Source organism: Ceratotherium simum, chromosome 4 (genome assembly GCF_057802395.1).
Source record: "Ceratotherium simum simum isolate JZ-2026a chromosome 4, ASM5780239v1, whole genome shotgun sequence".
In the NCBI taxonomy this organism is placed as follows: domain Eukaryota; kingdom Metazoa; phylum Chordata; class Mammalia; order Perissodactyla; family Rhinocerotidae; genus Ceratotherium; species Ceratotherium simum.
The window spans coordinates 290,098-315,705 of record NC_141903.1 but is presented as its reverse complement, the minus strand read 5'-3'; the positions used below and the strand labels follow the sequence as shown (position 1 = coordinate 315,705).

At 38.4% G+C, this 25,608-nt stretch overlaps 1 protein-coding gene across 1 annotated transcript; it reads right to left on the bottom strand.

Moving 5' to 3' along the window:
• Nucleotides 1–929: 929 nt before the first annotated feature.
• On the bottom strand, nucleotides 930–5,850 carry LOC101407505 (butyrophilin-like protein 8). The gene is given in 7 exon segments (XM_087430272.1): nucleotides 930–1,246; nucleotides 1,249–1,437; nucleotides 1,946–1,972; nucleotides 2,133–2,186; nucleotides 3,138–3,158; nucleotides 4,953–4,975; nucleotides 5,813–5,850. Coding segments are annotated over 7 exon segments (669 nt in total).
• Between the last annotated feature and the right edge of the window lie 19,758 nt (nucleotides 5,851–25,608).

Here is a 25,608-nt window from a genome sequence, read left to right as displayed (position 1 = left end):
TGGCCCTTTGCATTCCCCAAAGGAAGATGAGGCAATTCCTTTCATCTTCTGCCTATAAAAGCCTTCCATTTTGTACAGCTCCTCAGAGCTCTGCTCTACTTGCTAGATGGGATGCTGTCTGATTCATGAATAATTCAATAAATTCAATTACATCTTTAAAATTTACTTGGTTGAAATTTAGTTATTTAACAGTTTCCATGCCCTGCCCTTTTTAGGTGCACAATATGCTGTCTGTCTTCTCTGAGGTCTTGAGAAGAGAGAATGGGACTGTCTGATAATCCCAGGGGTGAGCCCATGAGGATCCTCCACCAGGCTGGGCCCTGTTGTCTAAACTATATCTCTAGCACCTGGGCCAGGCCTGGCACAGAGCAGGTGCTCAATCAATATTCTGTGGGTAATTTAGACTATGGAAAATGAATTAATATGAGATATATAAACAGTGGTTATACTGGAGCAAAGTGTAATATATGAACAAATCATTAGCTAACATGATCACCAAGATGATTCACATTCGCTGTATCTTTAACCTTTGCTACAACCCTGAAGTGGGAATCCCTGTCCCTGTTTAACAGGTGATGAGCCTGAGAGGTTGTTACTTGTAAAAAGTCATTTGGCTACAGAGAGTTGGGGTAAACTAAATCCACTGTCAGCCTTCTTCCCTCCCCACCTCAGGGTCGTGGCTGCCACATGGATGGGCCAAGCTCCCCTCAGCTAGAAGCCATCAGTGCTGGCTGCTGCAGGCTCTGGAGCTTGAGAGAAACCTTAGTATCCTAAAGGAGAATGTGATGTGTGATTCCCTTTGGGGACCACTCCTAGAGAGGAAAGGCAAGGTCACCTGTGGGCAGGATCTTGATTTTCTGTGTCTGGGGGTGGGAAGAATCTCTGAGAAGGGGCTTCTCTCCCTGATCCCTGGGTTGCTGGACTGATGACTACAGAGGCGGATTTTTCACCTTATACTTTTTACACCAAAAGTGGGGCCTCAATAAGCCTTCAAAGTGATGTATCAGGGTACAAATGAGGGACTGGTCATTTATATTGAAGAAGGACATGGGCCTACCTTTGTAATCCATGAAGACCCCCACTCATGTTGGGGGGCTTCTTGAAGAAAGGCTGATTCTATGGGGATTCAGTGTGAAACACTGGTGTTTGCTCCACAGTCTTAGGACCCAGTACCCATGGTTGGGAGACAAAGTCACATTCTCTGCCCTCCTGGCCATGTTGTCCCAGCACATTCCCACACTCCAGCTTTATTGTGTCCCACGTCTGCCTCCCAGTAATGTTTCCCTTCTTGGAAACCCTCAGAAGCCACCACACACTTCCTTGGAAATCTCTTCTCCAAGTAGGACACCTTCTGGGGAGCATTTCTATGGGTTACAGCTTTCAGATCAGAAATGCAGAGTTGATGGTGAGCTGTGTCTGGTTCCAGAATCACCTCCACTGGGAGGCAGCAGGGGAGACAGAGCATGAGTTACCGGTAGGGACCTGGGCTGGGCCCAGAGGTCATCCCCTCCCACTGCAGACTGGCTTAGGGTGGGGTAAGGTGAGGTCCCAGAGTCAGAATCCCCTTCAGACACTGCCCATCCACTCATCTCCACTGAAGCCCTGGGTCCTCACCAAGGCCTGGAGATGCTCAACTCTGAGGTCATAACTCCTGTATATCACCCCAGCCTACCACTGTCCCCCAACTTAAGCCCCTATTTGACTTTCTGAGACCAGAGCAACCTCACTATCCGTCTTCTTCACACCCTCACTTCCTGCCCAACTTCACCTCCTTCCCCCTCAGCCCAGAACCCTGGCCACTCACTAATACCCTCAATTCCCTGGATCTTTGCCTGGGACCCCCATCCTGGCTGACACAGCCCCTGCCCTACCCATCGCTGGTCAGCTCCCTCTCCCCTGTCAATCCAAGGCTCTGTCCCACTGTCACCCCCTCAAGGGTTGGTACCTGTGTGTTTCTGGGCCTCTCTCAATTCTGAAAATAAGCAAACAGAGGAGGCAGATCAGTGCTCACATGACAAGCAGGAAGCAGTGAGAGGGGAGACCAAGGGTGGTTGCCCTTTTTTGGTGTCATGGACCCACCAGATCTGATGAAGGCCATGGACATTCTCTACAAAATGCACCTCCCCCAGTACCTGCAGCAATTTCAGGGTCTCCATCACAAGCTTGTCTCTGCAGAGACCCATGGCCTGCAGGTTATAAGAATCATAAACTAGAGACTTGTAAGGAAGAGGTAAATGGGGGTGGGGGGGAAGTAACTTCTCTCACCTGCAACTCTATGCTTCTTATTTTTTCTTTGTGAGGAAGATCAGCCCTCAGCTAACATCCATGCCAATCCTCTTCTTTCTGCTGAGGAAGACCGGCCCTGAGCTAACATCTATTGCCAATCCTCCTGCTTTTTTCCCCTTTTCTCCCCAAAGCCCCAGTAGATAGTTGTATGTCATAGTTGCACATCCCTCTAGTTGCTGTATGTGGGACGCAGCCTCAGCGTGGCCTGACAAGCGGTGCACCGGTGTGCGCCTGGATCTGAACCTGGGCCACCAGTAGCGGAGCGCCTGCAGTTAACTGCTAAGCCACAGGGCTGGCCCCTCTGCTTCTTTATCCAGTCTGAAACCAAAAACACAGAAGAGCTGAAGTCACAGAGCAGGGCCCCAGAGGACAGTGTGGGACAGAATCTCTGTGTGTGATGACACTCTTACCCAATTTTTCCTGGAATCCATGACTCAAACAAACAAACAAACAAAATCAGTGCTAGATACAGGCCTGATAGAGGCCCAAAGCATCAGTACAGAAGGAAGCTGAGGGAGATAGTCCACAGGTTCTTCCCTGTTCTGGGTCCACATACCCTCAGAGAGCTCATAAAATCTACAGTTCCTTTCTTCACAAAATGTACCAATGGGCAAAATTTGCAGACAATTTACAGGGGTTTCCATCAATGGGTTTTGATGCCATCATAACCCCCTACATATCTGAGGATGAGTTCCTTAGTTAATGTCTGGAGGATGAACCAGCTGTCCTCGTTGGCCCACCCGCGCTTCCTGTCCAAGCTAGAGTCAGGATAGTGCACAGTGGCTCAAACCATGGAGCAGGAGGGACCCAGGAGAACCGGGTGGAAGCTCAAAACATGACAAGACGCTTACCTAATTCTGCCCGGATTTTCCCTGAAACAGAAACACAATATCCAGTAGTAGATGCAGCAGTGTGTGAGGTACAGCACAGCCCTGGCCCTTTGCTCAGGAGGACGAGCTGTGGATGGAGGACAGGGGCTCTCCTGGAACCCTTCTTTGTGTACCCCACCACCACCCCTGCACTGAGTGTCTCTATTTGAGGTAAAACAAGAGATCAGGAAAGTTCACACTGAAGGGAGGGACTGACACCTAGGATCCTGTGGGAGTGGGGATGGAAGTCATCTGGGAGAAGGGAAGGTGAGATGGAAGAGAAGCAGTGAGGAAAGGTGGGATGATGGCATGCATTCTCAAGGGGGCAGTTCATCCCTACGGAGGAGAAAATGGCTCTTGAGATAAAAGCTTAATGATGCCTCATGTTATTTTATTGTCTTCACTTTTATTTCCTCTTTCATAAAGTCTTTTTAACTACTCTGAAACTTTTTCACTGCTGTTTTGGTGTGATCTTAGAAAAGCATATGAGCTCTACAGGCACTGAAAATTCTTCTTTCCCTAATTCTGGGTGCCACATGAAGTAGGCAGGGCCTGGTAGGGCTGACGTTTCCCACAGGAGCTGTTTTGGGTCAGCCTGGGGAGGGCGAGGACTGCGGTCCCTGGGGCCCAGGTGATGGGGCCCTGGAGCAGGGGCTGGAAGAACAGACCCAGAGGTGAGAGGGAGCATCCCTGATCCCAGCCCTGCTAGATGCTTGAATAACCACGAGCTCATGCTTCTCTCCCTCACTTACCGTGTGATTTGGGCGAGGAAATTCTCAGACCAATGATACTACCACGTAAGACAAAGCAGAGTAACTCCAGCAAAATGGCAGCCAGGTGCCAGGATGAGGGCTAGAAAAACATCTCTGAAAACAGTCCAGAGACTCTTCAGTGACTGCAGAACAGAAAGACAACTGGATTCTCAGTTAAGGAATCCTCTCATACTTTAAGATGCAAAAGATATTTTTCCATAATTTATTCTACATATTTAAAACATTGTATTTCTTCATAAGTCTTGCTCCATCTGGGTTTTATATTTGTATATAAAATGAGGTAGAGGTTCTATTTTATTTTCTTCTAAGGCTAATAACTGTGCCAACATCTTTTTTAGAATTAAATTTCCTTTACACACTATCACATATTTGAAATGTAACTTCTGTCTATATCAGGTTTCTTTTTAGTCTTGGATTTGTTTCAGAGTTTTCTGTTTTGTGACATTGGTCCAGTGGTACCTTTGATTCCCTTGAGCTTGGTCTGTGATCTCCATCCTGGCTGACCTAGCCTTTGCCCTCTCTCCCTCCTAGAGGTGGGCCAAGAAGTGGGATTGGGGGAGCTGCCCCCTGGAGTGCATCAGGGCCTCACAGATTTGTCATCTGCAGGCTGGGTGGGCTTGTGTTACTCTGCAGTGCTGTGTCTGTCACTTCCTCTCCCACACCCAGGCTCTGTTCCCTCCTCCCTCATGCACTGGGACCTGCGTGTTGTTGAGCTTCTCTCCATTCTGAAAACAAGCAGAGAGAGCTGGCAGGTCAGTGCTCAAATGGACAGCAAGAGGCAGGGAGAGGGAAGAAACCAATATTGCTAATCTTTCTGGTGACTTCTTGACTCTAATCAACACTGCAACTATGAATGCTGATGAAAAATGCACACCCATCTAATCTTTTGTAGACAGTTTTGGGGGTTCCTAGGCTTCTTGAAGCCACTGCTGTCCTCACGTGGACTTTAGATTATAAGAACACAGGAACTAGAATCATCAATGGGAGAAAAATAGTGAAGAGAGAAATCACCTCACCCACCTACCTGTCTGTGCCTTTTTCTCAAGTCTAATAGAAAACAAAAAAAACCCACAAAGAAGTAGATGACTGACTTGTGGAACTAGAATAACTTAGAGAAAAGTGTGTGGAAGGCTCTGAACATTACAAGACACCTAACAGGTGTCTGGAATTTCCATGAAGTAAAAACAGATTATTCAGTGGCTGACAAACAGGACTGTAGCCCTTCCTGTAGGGGACGAGCCGTATGACCGACTGGATGTGCCTGGTGTCTGAGGACTTTGAGTCCCTAGAGCTCGTCTTTCTCCCCCAACACCCTGTGCTGAGTATCCCTATGAGTGAGAGCCTGGGAGGCGGGACTTGAGGGGAGGGTGAATAGAAAGAGGAGATGGAATTATGAAGGACACAGAAATGGGCCAGGGCTTATTCCTAGGTTCAGCAGGCACCTGAGGAATTTCACATTTACCTCAGGTTCTCAGAGATTTTGACAAAGCTCAGTCAGCTAAGATACCTGGTGAGGACTGAAGTGAACATGTAAATATTTCTCACTGCGTCTATTATAGCTACTACTTCTTTTACTTTTGTTCCCCCATTTCAGCCCCACCCCCCACCTTTATTAGGCACAATTGACAAATAAAACCGTAATATCTTTAAAGTGTAGAATATAATGATTTGATATATGTGTACATTGTGAAATGATTACTATGATCAAGTTAATTAACACATCCATCACCTCACATAATTACCTTCCTTTTAAGTGAAAACTCTTAAGATCCATTCTCTTAGCAGATTTCAAGTATATGATACAGTATTCTTGAGTATAGTCACAATACTGCATATTAGATCCTCATAAGATGAAGTTATTCATCTTATAACTGAAATGTGTACCTTTTGGCCAACATATCCCTATTTCCTCCACCCCCCATACTCCGGCAACCACCATCCTACTCGGTGTTTCTATGTGCTCAACCTTTTTTTTTTTAGATTACACATGTAAGTGATACCATACAGTATTTGTCTTTCTCTGTCTGGCTTATTTCACTTAGAATAATGCTCTTCAGTTTTGACCATGTTGTTGCAAATGGCAGGCTTTCCTTCTTTTTATAGCTGAATAATATTCCATTATATATGTATACCCCACATTTTCTTTATCCATTCATGCATCAAAGGACACTTAAGTTGTTTCCATAGCTTGGCTATTGTGACTAATGAACATCGGGGTGCAAATATCTCTTATATAAGTATAGCTACCCCTGCTCTGTTTTGGTTTCCATTTGCATGGACTGTCTTTTTTCATCCCTCCACTTTCAGTCTATGTGTGTGTTCTTATAGCTAGTGAGTCTCTAACAAGCAGCATATAGATCAGCCCTGAGCTAACATCTGATGCATATAGATAGGTCTTGCTTTTATACCTATTCAGCCACTCTGTGTCTTTTGATTAGAGAATTCAGTCCTGTTACATTTAAAGTGATTATTGATAGGTAAGAGCTTACTATTGCCATTCTATTAGTTTTCTGAGTGTCTTTTAGATCCTTTGTTCCTCTCTTGCTCTCTTCCTTTGTGATTTGATGATTTTTTGCTTTGATGCCTTTTCTTTATCTTTTGTGTATCCACTTTAAGTTTTGCATTTTAGTTACCATCAGGTTTATACAAAACTTCTGTTATAGTTATAAGAGTCTATTTTAAGCTAATAACAACTTAACTTCTATCATCTACAAAAACTCTACACTCTTACTCCTACTCCACATTTTATGTTTTTGATGTCACAATTTACATCTTTTTATGTTATGTACCCTGTAACAAATTATTGTAGCCATAGTTATTTTTGATACTTTTGTCTTTTAACCTTTAGACTTGAGTTATAAGTGATTTACATACCACTATTACAATATTAGAGTATTCTGAATTTGACTATATATTTACTTTTACCCGTGAGTATTATAGTTTCTTATGTTTTTAAAAATTTGTTCATTTCTTTCTTTCTTTTTTTTTTTAGGAAGATCAGCCCTGAGCTAACATCTGATGCCAATCCTCCTCTTTTTGCCGAGGAAGATTGGCCCTGGGCTAACCTCCGTGCTCATCTTCCTCTACTTTATATGGGATGCCGCCACAGCATGGCTTGACAAGCGGTGCGTTGGTGCACGCCTGGGATCCGAACCTGTGAACCCCGGGCCGCCAAAGCAGAGCATGCCCACTTAATCTTTGCGCCACCAGGCTTGCCCCTAAAATTTATTCATTTCTAAAGCATCTTTGTTTATGATATCAGGATTGCCTTGAAGAATTAGTTCACAGGTACCAGTTTCTTTTTTTGTTCAAATCACATTTTTTTCACAGTATCTGTGGCATTTTCCATTTATTTATTTTTGTTGAGATTTAATTGACATATAACAGTGCGTAAGTTTAAGGTGTACAACGTGTTGATTTGATACATTTATATATTGCAATATGATTACCACTGTAGTGTTAGGTAATACCTCTGTCATGTCATAGAATTATCATTTCTATTTTTGTGTGTGTGTGAGGAAGATTAGCCCTGAGCTAACATCCGTTGCCAATCCTCCTCTTTTTGCTGAGGAAGATTCACCCTGGGCTAACATCTGTGTGCATCTTCCTCTACTTTATATGGGATGTTGCCACAGTATGGCTTGACAAGCGGAGCATTAGTCTGCGCCTGTGATTCGAACCTGCAAACCCTGGGCTGCTGAAGCAGAGCGCATGAACTTAACTGCTACACCACTGGGCTGGCCCCTAATTATCATTTCTTTTTTGTGGTAAGAACAATTAATATCTAGTCCCTTAGCTACTTTGAAGTTTATAATACAGCATTGTTGACTATAATCACAATGCTGTGCATTAGATCTCCAGAACTTATTTATCTACTAGTTGCAAAGTTATACCCTTAAACAACATCTCCCCAATTTGCCCAACCCCTAGCCCCTGGTAACCACCATTCTACTCTCTGTTTTTATGAGTTCAGCTTTTTTTAGATTCCACATATAAGTAATATCATACAATATTTGTCTTTGTCTGACATCATAATTAGTATAATGCCCTCAAGTTACATTCATGTTGTTGCAAATGGAAAGATTTCATTATTTACGGCTGAATAATATTCCATTGTGTATATTATGTATGTATACCATATATTCTTCATCCATTTATCCATTGATGGACACTTAGGTTGTTTCCATGTCCTGGCTACTGTGAATAACGCTGTAAGAAACATGAGAGTGCAGATATCTTTTCAATATCCTATTTCCTTTCCTTGAATATATACCTAGAAATGGAATTGCTGGATCATATGGTAGTTCTTTTTAAAATTTTTTGAGGAATCGCCATACCATTTTCCTTAGTGGTAAACCAATTTACTTCCCACCAACAGTTCACGAGAGTTCCTTTTTCTCTACATCTTCACCAACACTCACATCTCTTGTCTTCTTGATGATAGGAATTTAACACGTGTGAAGAGATATCTCATTGAGGTTTTTGATTTGCATTTCCCTGAAGATAAGTGATGTTGAGCATCTTTTCATATACCTGTTGGCCATTTGGATGTCTTTTTCGGAAAAAATGTCTATTCAGTTTCTTTGTCCAATCTTAAATCAGATTGTTTATTTTTTTGTTATTGAGATGTATAAGTTCTTTATATATTTTGGATATTAATTCCTTATCCAATATATGTTTTATAAAATTTTCTCTGATTTTATAGGCTGCTTCTTCATTTTTTGATGGTTCTTTTGCTGTGCAGAGCTATTTATTTATGTATTTATTTATTTATTTATTTATTTATTTATGAGGAAGATCGGCCCTGAGCTAACATTCATGCCAATCCTCCTCTTTTTGCTGAGGAAAGCTGGCCCTGAGCTAACATCCATGCCAATCTTCCTCCACTTTATGTGGGACGCTGCCACAGCATGGCCTGACAAGCGGTGCGTCGGTGCACACCGGGGATCTGAACCCGGGCTGCCAGCAGCAGAGCACGCACACTTAACCGCTATGCCATGGGGCCGGCCCCTGTGCAGAGCTTTTTAATTTGATGTAGTTTCACTTGTTGATTTTTGATTTTGTTGCTTGTACTCTTGGTGTCATAAAAAAAAAAAAAACAATAATTCCCAAGACCAATGTCAAGGAGCTTCTTCTCTATTTTCTTTTAGGAATTTTATGGTATCAAGTCTTATGTTCAAGACTTAATTCATTTTGAGTTAATTTTTGTGAGTGGTGTGAGATAGGGGTCCAATTTCATTTTTCTATATGTGGTTATCCAGTTTTTTCAACACCATTTGATGAAGGGGCTATCCTTTCCCCATTGAGTGTTCTTGGCTCCTTTGTCAAATATTCGTTGACCATATATGTAAAGGGTTATTTCTGGGCTTTTTATTCTGTTCCATTAGCTTATGTGTCTATTTTTATGCTAGTATCTTACTGTTTTAATTACTATAGGTTTGTAATATAGTGTGAAATCAGGAAGTGTGATGCTTCTAGCTTTGTTTCTCTTTCTCAGGAATTCTTTGCCTTGTCAGGGTCTTTTGTGGTTTAACATAAATTTTAGGATTGTTTGTTCTGTTTATGTGAAAAATGCCCTTGGAATTTTGATCAGCATTGCATTGAATCTATTGATGGCTTGGGGTAGTGTGGACATTTAAAAAATATTATCAATATTAATTCTTCTGATCTGCAAATACAGGATATCTTTCCATTTGTTTGTATCTTCTTCAATTTCTTTCATCAAGGTCTGCAGTTTTCATTGCACAGATCTTTCGTTTCCATGGTTAAATTTATTCCTTAGTGTTTTATTGTTTTTGATGCTATTGTGAATGGGTTAATTTTTTAATTTCTTTTTCAAGTATTTTTTCATTTGTGTGTAGAAACACAACTGAGTCCTATATGACTTTATATCCTGCAACTTTACTCAATCTGTTGATTAGTTCCAACAATTTTTTATTTGACTCTTTAGGATTTTTTGTATAAGATGATATCATTTGCAAACAATGACAATCTTACTACTTCCGTTCTTATTTTGGTGCATTTTACTTTTTAAAATTTCTTTGCCTTGCCTAATCGCTCTAGCTAGGACTTCCAGTTACATTGAATAAGAGAGTGGGCATCTTTGCTTCATTCCTGATCTTAGAGGAAAAGCTTTCAATCTTCACTATTGAGTACGATGTTAGCTGTGGGTTTGTCATATATGACCTTTATTTTGTTGAAGGTATATTCCTTCTATATCCAACTTGTTGAGGGTTTTTATCATGAAAGCTGTTGTATTTTGTCAAATGCTTTTTCTGCATCTATTAAGAGGATCATATGATTTTTATCTTTCATTATATTAATGTGATGTATCACATTTATTGATTTGTGTATGTTGACCATCCTTGCATCCTTTGAATAAATCTCACTTGATTATGGTATATGATTCTTTTAGTGTGTTGTTGAATTCAGTTCGCTAATGTTTTCTTGAGAATTTTTGTATCTATATTCATCACAGATATTGGGCTATAGTTTTCTTTTCTTTAAGTGTCCTTATCTGGCTTGGTATCAGGGTAATGTTGGCCTCATAAAATGATTTTGTGAGTGTTCCCTCCTTCAATTTAAAAAAAAATATATAAGAAGAATTGGCCTGAATTCTTCTTTAAACATTTGGTAGGATTCACCAATGAAGCCTTCTGGTCCTGGGCTTTTTTTGTGTTGGGAGGTTTTTGTTTATTGATTCCATCTCCTTACTGGTTATTGATATATTCAGATTTCCTATTTCTTCCTGATTCAGTCTCAGTAGGTTGTATTTTTCTAGGAATTTATCCATTTCTTTTAGGTTATCCTACTTGCTGCCACAGAATTTTTCATAGTAGTCTCTTACAATGCAATGTATTTCTGTAGTATCCGTTGTAACATCCTCTCTTTCATTTCAGATTTTATTTATTTGACTCTGTTTTTCCCTTTGTATAGTAAAGTTTTGTCAATTTTGTTTATCTTTTCAAAATACCAGAAGTTAGTTTTTTTGATCCTTTCTATTGATTTTCTGGCCTCTATTTTATTTATTTATACTCTGCTCTTTGTTATTTCCTTCCTTCTGCTAAGTTTCTGATTAATTTTTTTCTTATTTTTCTAGTTCTTTCAGGTGTAAAGTTAGATTATTTACTTGAGAACTTTCTATTTTCTTAATATATGCATTTATTGCTATAAACGTCCCTTCAGAACTGCTTTTGCATCATCCCATAGGTTTTGGTGTGTTGTGTTTTCATTTTCATTTGTTTCCAGATTTTTAAAAATTTCCTTTTTGATTTCTTCTTTGACTTATTGGTTGTTCAGTAGTGTGTTGTTTAATTTCCAAATGCTTATAAAATTTCTAGCTTTCCTTCTGTTGTTGATTTCTAGATTCATACCGTTGTGGTTGGAAAAATACCTGGTATGATTTCAACCTTAAATTTACTAATACATGTTTTATTGCCTATATATGATCTATCATGGAAACTGTCTATGTGTACTGGAGAAGAATGTGTATTCTGCTGCTGTTGGATAGAATGTTCTATAAATGTCTGTTAGGTGGGTTTTGTCTATGTATGGTTCAATTCCAATGTTTCCTTGTTGATTTTCTGTCTGGATGATCTATCCATTAATGAAAGTAGGGTATTGAAGTTTCCTACTGTTATTGCATTGCTGTCTATTTGTCCCTTCAGATCCATTAGTATTTGATTAATATATAGGTACTCTGATGCTGGTGCATATGTATTTATAGTTGTTAAATCTTCTTGATGGATTTATCCTTTTATCATTATATAAAGACATTCTTTGTCTCTTGTTACCATTTTTGGCTTAGTCTATTTTGTCTGATATGAGTATAGGTACCCCTGTTTTCTTTTTGTTTAAACTATTATGGAATATCTTTTTCTATACCTTTACTTTGGGCCTATGTGTGTCTTTAAATCTGAAGTGAGATTCGAGGTCCAAGATGGCAGTGTAGGAAGACCCTGAACTCACCTCCTCCAATGGACACACTGAATCTACACCTACGTATAAAGCAATTCCTCTTAAAGAAGAACTGAGGGCTCAATGAACAGCTTCTGTACAACATATGATAGTGAGACCACGTAGAGACCAGTAGAAGAGATGGTGACATGGTATCAATGGGAACCCCACCCCTGATGCAGCAGCCTGCAGTAGAAAGGATGTCACTGAGGGGCCTGCACACACTCTCGCTCACCCTGTGGCACAGTAAAAAAACAGCAGTTTAAAGGGCTCTTAGACAATACATGAAGGAAATCCATTTACTAACCTTAAAGGATTTGCCAATGGCTGGGGATCTGCTAGAATGCTCTCCATGGTTTGAAATGCTGGCAAGCACCATTTTTTGTGTTCCCCCTCCATCTTGATAGCATGGTTGGGAGCATGGTCCAGGCACTCTAGCCAGATTGCCAAGGCTGCCTCAACATGCTCCAGGACCTTGGCCCACACCAGCTCCAGCTGTCCCCCCAAGGCAACTCCAGTATGGCATGCGATGGGTCCCCTCAGCCTGTGCCTGCTCCAGCTCCAGCCAGCCTGCCAAAACCACCTGGCACACACAGTCCACACAGCGGATGGTCCTACAGAAGGTCACTCCTTCAAGAACAAGAGAGGTAGCTTTTGCACCTAATTGGTAGAAACCAACACAAAAAGTCAAACACAATGAAGAGACAAAGGAATATTTTCAAAACAAAAGAACAAGATAAAATCCCAGAAAAAAACCCTAATGAAATGGAGATAAGTAATTTAGCTGATAAAGAGTTCAAAGTAATCATCATAAAGATGCTCACTGAACTCAAGAGAAGAATGGAGAAACAGAGTGAGAACTTCAATAAAGAGTTAGAAACTATAAGAAAGAACCAATCAGTTCTGAAGAATATAATAACTGAAATTAAAAATACACTAGAGGGAATCAACAGCAAATTAGATGATACAGAAGAACGAATCAGTGATGTGGAGGACAGAATAGTGGAAATCACCCAATCAGAGCAGCAAAAAGGAAAAAGATATAAAAAAAATAGAGATAGTTTGAAGGACAGCTGGGACAACATCAAGCATACTAACATTCATATCATAGGGGTCCCAGAAGGAGAAGAGAGAGAGAAAGGGGCAGAAAACTTATTTGAAGAAATAATGGTGGAAAATTTCCCTAACCTAGGGAAGGAAACAGACATCCAGGTCCAGGAAGCACAGAGAGTCTGTGCCAAAGAATTCCACACCAAGACATATTATAATTAAAGTGGTAAAAGTTAAAGATAGATAGAGAATCTTAAAAGCAGCAAGAGAAAAACCACTAGCTATGTACAAGGGAACTCCCATAGGACCATCAGCTGATCTTTTAGCAGAAACTTTGCAGGTCAGAAGGGAGAGAGAGGATATATTTAAAGTGCTGAAAGAGAAAAAACTTATGACCAAGGATACTTTACCTAATAAGGTTGTCATTCAGAACTGAAGAAGAGATAAAGAGTTTCCCAGACAAAAAAAAGCTAAAGGAATTTATCACCAATGAACTGGCCTTACAAGAAATATTAAAGGGTCTTCTTTAATCAGAAAAGAAAAGGCCATAACTAGAAATAAGAAAATATATGAAAGGAAAGATCTCACTGGTAAAGGCAAAAATATAGTAAAAGCACTGGATCAGCCACTTAAAAAGCTAGTATGGAGATTAAAGACAAAAGTAGTAAAATCAACTATAACTACAATGAGTAGTTAAGGGATATTTCAAATAAAAAGATGTAAAATATAATGTCAAAAACATGAAATGTGTTGCAAGAGGAGTAAAAGTGTAGTACTTTTAGAATGCATTCAAACTTAAGCAACTATCAGCTTAAAATAGACTGCTATACTAGCACCCCAGGAGAACAGATAACAAGGGAAGAGCGAGAAGCCCCCAGGGTCAGGTAGGCAAAGAAAGAGCCCCTCCCCCAACCTGGAACAGCAACACAGCCAGTCAGCCAAAGCACCCATGGATTTTGAATGCCATCCAGTGATGGCAGGTGGAAGCTGCAACCAGATATTTTCAGATTCAGGAAAAATAAGCCCATGCCCTCAAACAGTATGCAAAATTACATTAAATCTACAGACCAAAAGGAAAATGAAAAGCACTCAGAAATCAATGCTGAAGGCACAGAAATTTATAACCTAAATGACAGAGAATTCAAAATAGCTATCAAAAAAAAGCTCAACAGGGGGGCTGGCCCAGTGGTGCAGCAGTTAAGTGCATGTGCTCTGCTGCAGTGGTCTGGGGTTCGCAAGTTTGGATTCCAGGCACGCACTGATGCACCACTTGTCAAGCCTTGCTGTAGTGGCATCCCATATAAAGTAGAGGAAGATGGGCACAGATGTTAGCCCAGGGCCAATCTTCCTCAGAATAAAGAGGAGGATTGGCAACAGATGTTAGCTCAGGGCTGATCTTCCTCATTAAAAAAAAGAAAAAAAAAAGCTCAATGGACTACAATAAAATACAGATGGACAGTTCAATGAAATCAGGAACTTCTTCACAAAAGACATTGAAACTATAAAGGAAAACCAATCAGAAATGTTGGAATTGAAAAACACAATGGAGGAGATAAAGAAAAATCTGGAATCCTTAAAGAACAGACCTGACAATATGGAGGAAAGAATTAGCAATATTGAGGATAGGAATGCAGAAATGTTCCAGATAGAGGAGGAGAGAGAGCTAAGACTAAAAAGAAATATAGAAAGTCTCTAAGAAATATCCAACTCAATTAGGAAATGCAACATAAGGATTATAGGTATTGTAGAGGGAGAAGAGAGGCAAAAAGGAGCAGAGAGCTTGTTCAAAGAACTAATAGCTGAGAACTTCCCAAACCTGGAGAAGGAGCTGGAAATACAAGTGAAAGAAATCAATAGATCTCCTAAATATATCAACATGAAAAGACCCTCTCCAAGGCATGTTGTTGTAAAGCTGGCAAAAGTCAATGATAAAGAGAAAATATTAAGGGCAGCAAGACAAAAATATATATATATATATATAACGTACAAAAGAATTCCTATCAGGCTTTCAGTCAATTTCTCAGCAGAAACTTTACAGGCTAGGAGAGAGTGGAATGATATATTCAAAATTCTGAAAGACAAAACTTTCAGACAAGAATACTCTATCCAGTGAAAATATCCTTCAGATATGATGGAGAAATAATAACTATCCCAGATGCAGAAAAGCTAAAGGAGTTCATTGCCACAAGACTCCCACCGCAAGAAATGCTCAAGAAGGCTCTCATGTCTGAAAAAAAAAAAAAAAAAGAGAAAGGGGATACAAAGCTTTGAGCAAGGAGAAAAATAGGTAAACAAAATCAGAAATATTGCAGCTGTCAGGTTTGCTATCAGAATAGGTTAGCAAACACTTAGTTATAACATCAAAGATTAAGGGAAGGAAAACACCAAAAATAAATATAACCTCCTCACTTTAAACACAAACTCATGACACAAGATGGAATAAGTTGTGACAATAATAACTTAGAAAGAAAGAGGAAAGTGATGGAATCGACTTAGTCTAAGGAAATAAGAGGCCATCAGAAAATGGACAATCTCATCTACAAGATTTTTTATACAAACCTCATGGCAACCACTAAACAAATAAACAGAACAGAGACATATGGGATAAAAAAAGAGAAAACTAAGAAAACCACTATACAGAACTACTAAACTGAATTAGTAGTCCAAAACACACAGGATGAGAAACAAAGCAAATGCAAAAGAACCAGAAAATGAGTGATAAAATAGCGACATTAAGCCCTCGTATATCAACAATCACTCTAAATGTGAATGGATTGAATTTTCCAATCAAAAGACACAGAATGGTGGGATGGATTAGAAAACAAGATCCAACAATATGCTGCCTCCAGGAAACACATCTCAGCTCTAAAGACAAACACAGGCTCAGAGCAAAAGGATGGAAGAAAATACTCCAAGACAATGGCAAACAAAAGAAAGCAGGCATTGCCATACATATATCAGACAAAGTAGATTTCAAGATAAAACAGGTAATGAGAGACAAAGAGGGAAAATATACAATGATAAAAGGGACACTCCACCAAGAAGACATAACACTTATAAATACATATGCACCCAACACAGGAGCACCAAAGTATGTAAAGTAACTATTAACAAACCTAAAAGGAGATATTAACAACACAATAATAGTAGGGGATCTTAACACCTCACTTACAGCAATAGATAGATCATCCAGATAGAAAGTCAATATGGAAATAGTAGACTTAAAAGAAAAAGTAGACCAGATGGACTTAATAGATATATAGAGAGCACTCCATCCAAACACAGCAGATTACACATTCTTCTCAAGCACACATGGAACATTCTTAAGGGTAGACCATATGTTGGGAAACAAGGTAAGCCTCTATAAATTTAAGAAGATTGAAATAATAACAAACATGTTGTCTGACCATAACGCTATGAAACTAGAAATAAGCTACAAGAAAAAACTGGGAAAGTGACAAAGATGAGGAGACTCAACAACACGCTACTGAACAATCAATGGATCATTGAAGAAATTAAAGGAGAAATCGAAAAATATCTGGAGACAAATGAAAATGAAAATACACCATACTAACTCATATGGGATGCAGCAAAAGAGGTCCTGAGAGGGAAACTCATAGCAATACAGACCCACCTTAACAAACAAGAAAAATCCCAAATAAGCAACCTTAAACTACACCCAGCAGAATTAGAATAAGAAGAATAAACCAAGCCTAAAGTCAGCAGAAGGAGGGAAATAATAAAAATTAGAGCAGAAGTAAATGAAATTGAAACCAAAAACAGTAGAAAGGATCAATGAAACAAAGAGCTGGTTCTTTGAAAAGATAAACAAAATTGACAAACCCTTAGCCAGACTCATTAAGAAAGAAAGAGAGGGCTCAAATAAATAAAATGAGAAATGAAAGAGGAGAAATTACAATGGATACCACAGAAATACAAAGGATTATAAGAGAATACTATGAAAAACGATATGCCAACAAATTGGAAAATCTAGAAGAAATGGACAAATTCTTAGACTCATACAACCTCCCAAAACTGAATCCAGAAGAAATAGAGAATCTGAATAGACCAATCACAAGTAAAGAGATTGAAACAGTAATCAAAAACCTCCCAAAAAATAAAAGTCCAGGACCAGATGGCTTCTCTGGAGAATTTTACCAAACATTCAAAGAAGAATTAATACCTGTTCTTCTCAAACTATTCTAAAAAATAGAGGAAGATGGAACATTTCCTAACACATTCTATGAGGCCAACACCCTGATACCAAAGCCAGACAAGGACAATACAAAGAAGGAAATTTACAGGCCAATATTGCTGATGAACATAGATGCAAAAATCCTCAACAAAATATTGGCAAACCAAATACAGCAATACATTATAAAGATCATACACCATGATCAAGTGGGATTTATACCAGGGACACAGGGATGGTTCAAGATCTGCAAATCAATGTGATACACTACATTAACAGAACAAAGAATAAAAACCACACGATCATCTCAATAGATGCAGAAAAAGCATATGACAAGATACAAAATCCATTTATGATAAAAACTCTCAACAAAATGGTTATAGAAGGAAAGTACCTCAACATAATAAAGGTCATATATGATAAACCCACAGCCAACATCATACTCAATGGGGAAAAACTGAAGTCATTCCTCTGAGAACGTGAACAAGACAAGGGTGCAACTCTCACCACTCTTATTCAACATAGTACTGGAGGTTTTGGCCAGAGCAATTAGGCAAGAAAAAGGAATAAAAGGAATCCAAATAGGCAAAGAAGAAGTGAAACTCTCACTGTTTGCAGACGACATGATTTTATATGTAGAAAACCCTAAAGAATCCACCAAAAAAACTTTTAGAAATAATCAAGAACTAAAGCAAAGTTGCAGGGTACAAAATCAACTTATAGAAATCAGTTGCTTTTCTATATACCAAAAACGAACTAACAAAAAGAGATCTCAAGAAGACAATCCCATTTACAATTGCAACAAAAAGAGTAAAATACCTAGGAATAAATTTAACCAAGGGGGTGATAGCCTTATACAATGAAAACTATAAGACATTATGGAAAGAAATCAGTGATGACATAAAGAAATGGAAAAATATCCCATGCACATGGAGTGGAAGAATAAATGTAGTTAAAATGTCTGTACTATCTAAAGCAATCTACAGATTCAATGCAATCCCAATCAGAATCCCAATGACATTCTTCATGGAAATAGAACAAAGAATACTAAAATCCATATGGGGCAACAAAAGGCCCCAAATAGCTAAAGCAGTCCTGAGAAAAAAGAACAAAGCAGGAGGCATCACAATCCCTGACTTCAAAATATACTACAAAGCTATAATAATTAAAACAGCATGGTACTGGTACAAAAACAGACATACAGATCTATGGAACAGTATTGAAAGCCCAGAAATAAAACCACACATCTTCGAACAGCTAATCTTTGACAAAGGAGCTAAGAATATATATTGGACAAAGGAAAGTCTCTTTAATAAATGGTGCTAGGAAACTGGACAGTCACATGCAAAAGAATGAAAGTAGACTATTTTCTTTCACCACACACAAAAATTAACTCAAAATGGATCAAAGACTTGAAGGTAAGACCTGAAACTATAAAACTCCTGGAAGAAAACATAGGCAATACACTCTTTGACATTGGTCATGGAGGGATCTTTTTGAATTCCATGTCTACTGGGACAAGGGAAAGAAAAGAAAAAATAAACAATTGGGACTTCATCAGACTAAAGAGCTTCTGCAAGGGAAAGGAAACCAGGAGTAAAATGAAAAGAAAACCCACCAGCTGGGAGAAAATATTTGCAAATCATATATCTGACAAGGGGTTAATCTCCATAATATATAAAGAACTCACACAACTGAACAACAAAAACCAAACAACATGGTCAAAAAATGTGCAGCGGATATGAACAGACATTTTTCCAAGGAAGATATACAGATGGCCAAAAGGCATGTGAAAAGATGTTCGACATCACTAATCATCAGGGAAATGGAAATCAAAACTACACTAAGATATCACCTTACATCTGTTAGAATGGCTATCATCACCAAAGCAAAAAATAAATGTTGGAGAGGTTGTGGAGAAAAGGGAACCCTCATTCACTGCTGGTGGAAATGCAAACTGGTGCAGCCTCTATGGAAAACAGTATGGAGATTCCTCAAAAAATTAAAAATAGAAATACCTTATGACCCAGCTATCCCACTACTGGGTATTATCCCAAGAACCTGAAATCAACAATCCAAAGTGGCTTATGCACCCCTATGGTCATTGCAGCATTATTCACTATAGGCAAGAAGTGGAAGCAACCTAAGTGTCACTAGACTGATGATTGGATAAAGAAGATGTGGTATATATATACAATTGAATACCACTCAGCCATAACAAAAGACAAAATTGTCCGACTTGCAACAACATGTATGGACCTGGAAGGTATCATGTTAAGCAAAATAAGCCAGACAGAGAAAGACAAACACCACGTGATTTCACTCATATGTGGAAGATAAACTAACACATGGGCAGAGAGAAGAGTTTGGTGGTTACCTTGAGGAAGGGGGTTGGAGGATGGGCACAAGGGGTGAAGGGAGGCATTTATATGGTGACTGACAAACAATAATGTACAACTAAAATTTCACAATATTATAAACTATTATGACATCAATAAAAAAATAGACTGCTATATATATAGGTCAATGTATGTGAACCTCATGGTAACCACAAGCCCAAACCCTACAATACTCAAAAAATAAAGAGAAAGGAACCAAATATAACATTAAAGAAAATATCAAACCACGAGAAGAGACCATGAGAAAAACAGAGGAACAGAGAAGAACTACAAAAACATCCAGGAAACAATTAACAAAATGGCAGTAAGTACATACCTATTAATAATTACTTTAAATGTAAATAGATCAAATGATCCAATCAAAAGACATAGGATGGCTGAGTGGATAAAAAAACAAGACCCATCTATGTGCTGCCTACAAGAGACTCACTTCAGATCTAATGACACTCGTAGACTAAAAGTGCAGTAATGGAAAAAGATACTCCATGCAAGTGGAAATAAAAAGAAAGCTGGGACAGCAATACTCATCAGAAAAAATAGACTTTAGAACAAAGACTGGAACAAAAGACAAAGAAGGGCATTATATAACTATAAAGGTGTCAATCCAAGAAGACATAACACTTGTAAATATTTATGCACTTGGTATAGGAACACCTAAATATATAAAGCAAATATTTGACAAACATAAAAGAAGAAATTGACAGCAATACAATGATAGTAGTGGAAATTAATAGCCCACTTACATCAATGGAGATAATCATCCAAATGGAAAAATCAATAAGGAAACATTGGCCTTAAACTACACATTAAACCAGGTAGACAATATATATAGAACATTCCTTCCAAAAACTGTGGAATACACATTCTTTTCAAGTGCACATAGAACATTCTCCAGGATATATCATGTGTTAGTCCACAAAACAAGTCTCAATAAATTCAACAAGAATGAAATCATGTCAAGCATTTTTTCCGACCACAATGGTATGAAACTAGAAATCAATTACAAGAAGAAAACTGGAAAAAACACAAACACGTGGAGACTAAATAACATGCAACTAAACAACCAACGGGTCAACAAAGAAATCAAAGAGGAAATCTAAAAAATACCTTGAGACAAATGAAAATGAAAACGAAAACACAACTTTCCAAAATCTATGGGATGTAGCAAAAGCAGTTCTAAGAGAGAAGTTCATAGCAATACAGGCCCACCTCAAGAAACAAGAAAGACCTCAAATAAACAACGTAGCTCTACACCTAAAGGAACTAGAAAAAGAAGAATAAATAAAGCCCAAAGTTAGTAGAAGGAAGGAAATAATAAAGATCAGAGCAGAAACATATAAAAGAAAGACTAAAAAACAATAGAAAAGATCAATGAAACTAAAATCTGGTTCTTTAAAATATAAAAAAATGATCAATCTTTAGCCAGATTCATCAGGCTAAAAAGGAGAGAGTGCTCAAATAAATAAAATCAGAAATGAAAGAGAAGTTACAAATTACACCACAGAAATACAGAGGATCACAAGAGACTACTATGAACAATTATATGCCAATAAATTGGAAAACCTAGAAAAAAAGGTAAAATTCCTAGAAACACACAACTTTCCAAGACTGAATCATGAAGAAATAGAAAATTGGATTACACTAATTACAAGTAATGAAATTGAATCACTAATCTAAAAACTCCCCCAAAATAGAAGTCCGGGACCAGACAGCTTCACTAGGGAATTCTATCAAACATGTGGAGAAGAGTTAATACCTACCATTCTCAAATTATTCCAAAAAGTTGAAGACGAGGGAACACTTCCAAACTCCTTTTATGAGGCCAGCATTACCCTGATACCAAAACCAAACAAAGTTTTCACAAAAAAAGAAAATTACAGGCCAATATTTCTGATGAACATAGATGCAAAAATCCTCAATAAAATATTAGCAAACCAAATTCAATAAGACATTAAAAGGATCACATAGCACAATCAAGTGGCATTTATTGCAGGGATGCAAAGGTGGTTTAACATCCACAAATCTATCAATGTGATACACCACATTAACAAAATAAAGGATAAAAATCATATGATCATCTCAATAGGTGCAGAAAAAGCATTTGACAAAATTCAACATCAATTTATGATAAAAAAATCTCTCAACAAAGTAGGTATAGAAGAAATATAAATCAACATAATAAAGGCCATGTATGATAAATCCATAGCTAACATCATACCCAATGATGAAAAGCTTAAAGCTTTTCCTTTAAGATTAGGTACAAGACAAGAATGCCCACTCTTACCACTTTTATTCAACATAGTATTGGAAGTCCTAGCCAGAGCAATTAGGCAAGCAAAAGAAATAAAAGTCATCCAAATTGAAAATGAAGAGGTAAAACCGTCACTATTTGCAGATATGTTACTATATATAGAAAACTCTAAAGACTCCACCAAAAAACTATTATAACTAGTAAATGAATTAATTAATTTTCAGGATAGAAAATTAATATACAGAAATCTGTTGCATTTCTATACAGTAATAACAAACTATTTGAAAGAGAAATTAAGAAAGAAATCCCATTTACAGTGGCATTGAAAAGAATAAAATACATAGGAATAAATTTAACCAAGGAACTGAAAGACTTGTACTCTGAAGTACAATAAGACATTGATGAAATAAATTGAAGATGACACAAATAAATGGAAAGATATACTGTGCTCATGGATTGAAAGAATTAATATTGTTAAAATGTCCATACTACTCAAGCGTTCTACAGATTCAATTCAATCCCTATCAAAATACCAATGGCATTTTTCACAAAACTAGAACAAAGAAACCTAAAATTTGTATGGAACCACAAAAGACCCCGAAGAGCCAAGGCAATCTTGAGAAAGAAGAACAAAGCTGGAGGTATCACACTTCCTGATTTCAAACTATACTACAAAGCTATGACCAAGAATACTTAATAAATAAAGTATTTTATTACTAAATATAGTAATAAAAATGGTATGATACTGGCATGAATATAGACACATAGATCAATGGAATAGAATAAACAGCCCAGAAATAAACCCACACATATGTGGTTAATTACTCTATGACAAATGAGGCAAGAATATACAATGAAGAAAAGACAATCTCTTCAATAAATGGTGTTGGGAAAACTGCACAGCTACATGCAAAAGAATCCAACTGGACTTCTGTCTTAGACCACATGCAAAAATAAATTCAAAATGGATAAAGACTTGAGTGTAAGACCTGAAGCCACAAAACTCCTAGAAGAAAATATAAACAGTTAGCTCTTTGACATCAGTCTCAGCAACATTTTTTTTTTGGACCAGTTTCCTCAGACAAGGACAACAAAAGCAAAAATAAACAAATGAGACCACATCAAACTAAAAAGCTTTTACACAGCTAAGGAAACCATCAACAAAATGAAAAGGCAACCTACTGAATGGAAGAAGATATTTCCAAACCGTATATGTTATAAGGGGTTAATATCCAAAATATATAAAAAACTTACACAACTTAATATTAAACAAACAAACAACCCAATTAAAAAATGGGCAGAGGACTTGAATGGACATTTTACCAAAGAAGACATACAGATGGCCAACAGGCACATGAAAAGATGCCCAACATCACTAATCATCAGAGAAATGCAAATCAAAACCACAATGAGATATCACCTCACACTTGTCAGAATTGCTATTATTCAAAAAGACAAAAAATAAGTGTTGGTGAGCATGTGGAGAAAAGGGAAACCTGGTACAGTGTGAGTGGGAGTGTAAATTGATGCAGCCACTGTGGAAAACAGTATGGAAGGTCCTCAAAAAATTAAAAATAGAACTACCATAGAATCCACCAATTCCACTTCTGGGTATTTATCCAAAGAAAACAAAAACACTAATTTGAAGAGGTATATACACCCTCATGTTCACTGAAGCATTATTTACAGTAGCCAAGATATGGAAGCAACACCTAAGTATCCATCCAGTAGATGAACGGATAAAGAAGACGTGGTGTATATGTACACAATGGAATATTACTTGGAATAAGAAAGAATAAAACCTTGCCATTTGAGACAACACGGAGGGACCTAGAGGGTATTATGCTAATTGAAACAAGTCAGACAGAGAAAGACAAAAACCATATGATTTCACTTATATGTGGAATCTACAAAACAAAACAAACAAAAGAGAAACAGACTCGTAGATACAGAAAACAAACTGGTGGCCCTTTTCCAGATGTGGGAGGGGTTAGGGTGCAGGAGAAATAGGTGACGGGGACTAAGAGGTAGAAATACCAGTTATAAAATAAATAAGTCATGGGGATGTAATGTACAGCATAGGGAATGTAGTCAATAATATTGTAATAACTTTATGTAATTAATAAGACATTATGGTGATCATTTTATAATGTATATAAATATCGAATCAGTATGATGTACATGTGAAACTAATATAATATTGTATGTTAATTATATTTTAATTTTTAAAAAGCTGAAGTTAGTCTCCATAGGCAGCATAGAGTTGGGTCTCATTTTTTGATCCATCTAGCCACTCTGTGCCTTTTGATTGGTGAATTCAATTCATGTACTTTTTGTGTGTGTGAGGAAGATCAGCTCTGAGCTAACATCCGATGCCAATTCTTCTTTTTTTGCCAAGGAAGATTGGCCCTGGGCTAACATCCATGCCCATCTTCCTCTACTTGATATGGGATGCTGCCACAGCATGGCTTGACAAGCGGTGCCTTGGTGCGCACCTGGGATCCGAACCTGCGAGCACTCCTGCCGCTGAGGTGGAGCACATGCACCCAACTGCTACGCCACCGGGCTGGCCCCTCAATTCATGTACTTTTAGAGTGATTATTGATATGTGAGGACTTACTAACACAATCTTATTCTTTTCTGGATGTTTTGTATTTCCAGGTGTGGGGATCCTCTGATGAGGTTCTCCAAGAGGCACATGGGTGGACTTCCTGCTGAAGTCCTGAGCACAGTCAATATGAACCATGTCCCTTTAATGCCCTTTGATATTACTATTTGCTTCCGTCCCAATGTCACCACTCTCCCTAGTCATGTAGGTCCCACCTGAGTATACTTGCTGCTCCTAGAGAGAGATGGGTTTCTCCAGCAGCATCCTGCACAGCTAGGGATGCCAAGCAAGTACTCAATCACCACTCTTCCTTTCCCTTATGGGAAAAGTCGCTGCTAGCTAGTTCAGTCCTGTGCATTGTCACCTTGAAGGTGAGGAGGTTCTGGCAAAGTTCCTTTTACTGTCTCCAGTGCATCCAAACCTGTATGTATGTTTTTTTGCTCCAACAGCATGCTTGAATCTCCCCTCAGGAAGGCTGTATGAGTCTCTCTCATCTGTGGGTTTCTGCCCTAGTCAGAAGTCCTCAGGTTTTCCCTGATGGCAGATGAGAGGGGTTGGTCAGGTTCACCAGCTCCTGTTTCACAGCCTACACCAAAGTCTGTCTGCCAGGTGGGTGAGTCTCCTTTTGGGTCCCTTGCTGTATGGTGCTGGATCCACCAACTCCCACCGAGGCACTTTTGTTCAAGGATAGATGCCTGATTAATTGTTTAAAAAGAGGGACAAAAAGGAGGAAATCTCATGCTGCCATCATGCTGACGTCACTCTTATTTGTTTTTATGTTACTAATTAGTGTCCTTTCATTTCAGCTTGAAGAATTCCCTTTAACATTTGTTGCAAAGCTAGTTTAGAGGTAATGATTTCCCTTTTCCTTTTTGTCTGGGAATATCTTTATCGCTTCAATTCTAAAGGAAAACTGTGCTAGGTAAAATATTGTTTGGAAGTTTTTGTCTTTCAGCACATTGAATATATCATCTCGTTCCCTGCTGACCTGCAAGATTTCTGCTGAAAAGTCTGCTGATAGTCTTATGGAAGTTCCCTTGTACATCACAAGTCACTTTCCTCTTGCTGTTTTCAAGATTATTCTTTGTCTTTAACGTTTAACAATTTAATTATAATGTGTTGGTGTGGGTCTCTTTGGATGCATCTTGTTTGATGTTCTTTAAGCTTCCTGGATCTGGAAATCTATTTTGTTCCCCAGATTTGGGAAATTTTCTTCCAATAAAC